The sequence below is a fragment of the Cyprinodon variegatus genome, unplaced genomic scaffold, assembly GCF_000732505.1.
Source record: "Cyprinodon variegatus isolate N-32 unplaced genomic scaffold, C_variegatus-1.0 Scaffold732, whole genome shotgun sequence".
NCBI lineage: Eukaryota > Metazoa > Chordata > Actinopteri > Cyprinodontiformes > Cyprinodontidae > Cyprinodon > Cyprinodon variegatus.
This window is the reverse complement of record NW_015151185.1, coordinates 103,923-107,787: the sequence shown is the minus strand read 5'-3', so window position 1 is coordinate 107,787 and position 3,865 is coordinate 103,923. Positions and strand designations below refer to the sequence as shown.

Genomic DNA, 3,865 nt, shown 5'->3' with positions numbered 1-3,865 from the left:
TCCGTAATACGCGTCACATAGAGCTTCCTGTGTCTCTGCTCTGCTTACATCCAATCACGGCGTTTTATTCCGGTTAATGTTGTAGTTTCTGCATAAAACAACAAAACCATCGTTCACTGGGTTCGTTACACATTAGTTTGAAAAAGAAACCTTCCATGTCTGTTAGATGAGGATCTGATTAAAGAATGATCTGCATTTTTTTTTTTTATATTTATAGGGAAATAATTTTACAACTGCATTGACAGTTTATTTGTTTTTAGGTTAATATGAGCGACATGCAGATCATTTTATTTTTTTTATTTTTACAGCAGATTAAGATCTACTGATTATTTTCAGATTACAAATAAATAGATGAATAAATTCTGCGGTGGGGAAAGGAATGACTTTAGGATTAGGATTCTGAGCCATCCTATGGGACTGATGGCCGCTAATAACGGCCATGCGTGCGATCAGTCATCGCTACCCTTCACGCCGCCTGCCCAAAGCAAAGCCTGCAGCCTCCGCTGCCCCCCCCATCCTGCTCCACTCCGATTTATCCTCTGAGTTCCAGGAGAGCATGAGCCAGATTATTCTGAAATATATAGGATCAAAACATGCAGAAATTAATATGACATATATAAAATCCCCCCCAGCATCCAGCAGATTTCTGCACAAATATTTTCTTTTTGTTGTGGATTTTTGTAACAGGGATAACTAGGATCATTTAATCTTTATATTTATAACAGCTGATCTAGAACAGAAAAGGCGCAGCTGTATCTATGAACACATGAATGGAAAATAGGTTTAGGATTATTAAAATAAATATATTCCTGTTCATTTTCACTTTAACTTTTTTAAAGGACAGATTATTTTTTATTCATTTATACGTTTAAAGACAAAACAAAACAAGCTGCCATCCAGGATACAGTAGAAACAACTGGAGGCCATTTTATTTCATAGTTATTATTATGTAGAAAAAATATGTTTTTCAATTTGCTTATTTATATATAAAAGTTTCATTTACATATTTTGTTATGGAAAAATAGTGAAATTCCCACAGACTGTATTAAACCAACCGGCCTGTTAATGAACTGGATGTTCTGTTGCTCATAAGGGAAGCAGACAGAGAGGCTGAATGGCTCTAATTAATAACCAGCATTGATTGATTCATATTATTTATCTTAGGAAATGGAAGAGGCACATTCCTGGATTTCACACCTGATTTTTGTTTAAATATGAATAAATATGTAAAAATGGATGAAAACATCACTGTCCCTGTTTCCTATTTGAATTTTCATAAAATGTATTTATTTCTATCGATGATCTGGAAACGTCTCCAGATTAGATCAGATCGCAGGAATCTGCTCACCTTAACTTTCCTTCCAGACTGATGATGATTGTTTTCTACTTTCGGCTACTTTAGATCGCCCATGAAACGTCAAATAATAGCAAATCTAGATTACTAAGCTACAGATGCTCCCAACCCGGCAAACAACGCTGCGTGATGTCATTATCGTTGTCTGGGCAACCACGTTGCTTTACGTCACGTGGCAACGTTCAGCCGATAACGTAGCGTGACGTCACTGGCAGGAAGCAGGACCCACCGTGTCGCTCCGTCTCTGATGGATGTTCTGGTTTCAGCGTTTCAGAGATGAAGCTGCAGGACGTCCTCTCATGCCTGATGAAGGACGATGCCTTCAAAGGTCGAGGGAAATATCACAGCCAGGTAGGCGGCAGACTGTGGCCCTGAACCTGGGGAAGCAGAACGTCTCTAACGGCTGTAGAACACACCTGGACGCCCACCGTTACCTTAGCGACTGAAGCTGAGGTGGGCGGTCCCTGGCGTCCGTCTGAAGGCTCCTCTGATCCAGGTCTTGTTTCTTCTCAGACTTCGTCCGCAGCTCTGCAGCAGGACGTCCGAGAACGCGCCACCGTCCTGCAGACGGAGCTGGAGAACTTTGTGCACTCCGACACTCAGTCTCTGCAAGCTGCAAAGAAAGGTACGCTGACACGTGACCCCGTCTGAGGGCTATGCTGTGCTGTGATTGGCTGACCTGTCCTGTGATGTCACAGCGCTGCAGTCCTTCCTTCGGGCCTACACCACCTACCCCGCCCACCTCAAACACATCTTCCACATCCGCCGCCTGCACCTGGGCCACACCGCCAAGAGCTTCGGCCTGAGAGACGCTCCTCAGGGCCTCAGCGCCCAACCAGGAAGCAGGATCCAGGGCCACGCCCAGAAAAGGCCCGGAGGTCCACACAAGAACCAGAACCCTGGCAGGAAAAGGTGAGCGGATGATGGTCCTGGCTAATACTACATTACCCATGATTCTCTGCTGCTGGTACCAGAACCCTACAGCCTCCAGTTCCCCCCAGAGCTGGAAAAGTTACAGTTAGCAAAGATTCCAACATGGCGGCTGCCAGGAAAGCTGTTCCAGCACGCTAACATGCTAAACACCTGCCTGTTAGCTCACAGCTGCTGGAGACGCCATCTTGGATCCAAAGTTCCCTCCAAACCTTTTCAGGCTGATCCTAAACCGGCTCCTAAGCGCTAACCCTCCGTTCCCAAGCAGGCATCGCCGCATCACAGGTCAAACAGAAAGGAGTGCCTTTTATGGTGCGATAGAGGATCATACCTTCTTTCCTCTGTGCTGCTGGTCTAAATCCTGCAAAAAATGCTAAACATCCAGAGAACTTTCCAGTAACTGGGCGCCTCTACTGCAGTCACATGACCAAACCCAGCTGTGATGTCAGCGCAGTCAAACATCCTCTAGCGGATGTATAGAAACACAACTTCACGCGTCGTTAAACCCTCCGTAAAACGTCATTACAGTGGTCTGTTGTTCTGCTGCCAAATGTAGGAATGGTTTTGAATCAGGAACGTTTAATTATTCAAAGGACCCATTTTGGCGTCAAATTTCGATCCGGAAACTAAATGGATTAAACAAAAATCAACCGGACGATCTGTGGCGTCCAAACCGATACAGGAGACATCATCAGTCCTGCTCTCACAGCATCCGCTGGATTCAATAAACCAAAGTATCAGCGGCTTGTTTTCTCTGTTTTATAGCTTTAATAAATGCCTGATGGAAATAAAGCTGATTCAAAGCATCATTTATTCTTTTATGAAATGTTTTATTTCATAAAACAGCGAACTCAGCGAGCTGCACTGTTTGGTAGAGCCGTCCAGATAGATTTCCATATCATCATGGGCTCCAGAACAACAAGAACCGCCATGAATAACAGTCAGTTAGCGCAGGCGGGGACCCGCAGCTGGAACGCCACGGGCCCCGGAGCCATGAGCCCAACCGATGATAACCAACATGCCAAGGGCAATGTTTCCCACCCGGACATCAGGATGGATCCGGTGCCTGGAACGCTCGCTGGGATCAGATTACCGAGGGACCGCCTCCCCCATCCAGGCTCACGCCCGGCCGCTGCTGCACGCTGCCAACCCACCCCAGTCACCACAGAACCAATCCTGTTAACTGGAGGTTAGACTCTGGTTTAAAATCATTAAAACTCAGCAGCATCTGGAAAATGTTCTGGAAGATAAAAACTTCCAGCGACGCCGCATGAGATCAAAGAACATTTAGCAGCGCTGATTAAACCCCTCAGACTCTGACTGCTTCTATTCGCCCTCGTTAAAGAATAAAAAAACTCCATCATGAAGGTGAAGAAATATTAACTCGCCGTGTAAAATGACTCCTTCCTGACGTCAAAGCGCCTCATCAGGTCACATGACAAAATGAGTCGTCTGTTATCTTTATTTTATGCTATAAACAATGAAACGCTGCAAGTTTTTTCACTTATGTATTTAATTTTGTAAATACTTTCAAATTAGAAACTATGGGTTTTCTATTTGAACATGAAGTGCCGTCCCAAA

The 3,865-nt window shown here is 44.7% G+C and overlaps 1 protein-coding gene across 1 annotated transcript in view; it reads left to right on the top strand.

Annotated features, from left to right (window-relative positions):
• The window catches only part of ddx31 (DEAD-box helicase 31), an 11,222-nt gene that overhangs the window by 5,441 nt on the left and 1,916 nt on the right, over positions 1–3,865 (top strand). The window contains exons 19-21 of the mRNA XM_015395252.1: positions 1,621–1,705; positions 1,868–1,979; positions 2,053–2,266. Of these exons, the coding sequence (XP_015250738.1) occupies positions 1,621–1,705; positions 1,868–1,979; positions 2,053–2,266 (411 nt within the window). The remainder of the gene's footprint in view (positions 1–1,620; positions 1,706–1,867; positions 1,980–2,052; positions 2,267–3,865) is intronic.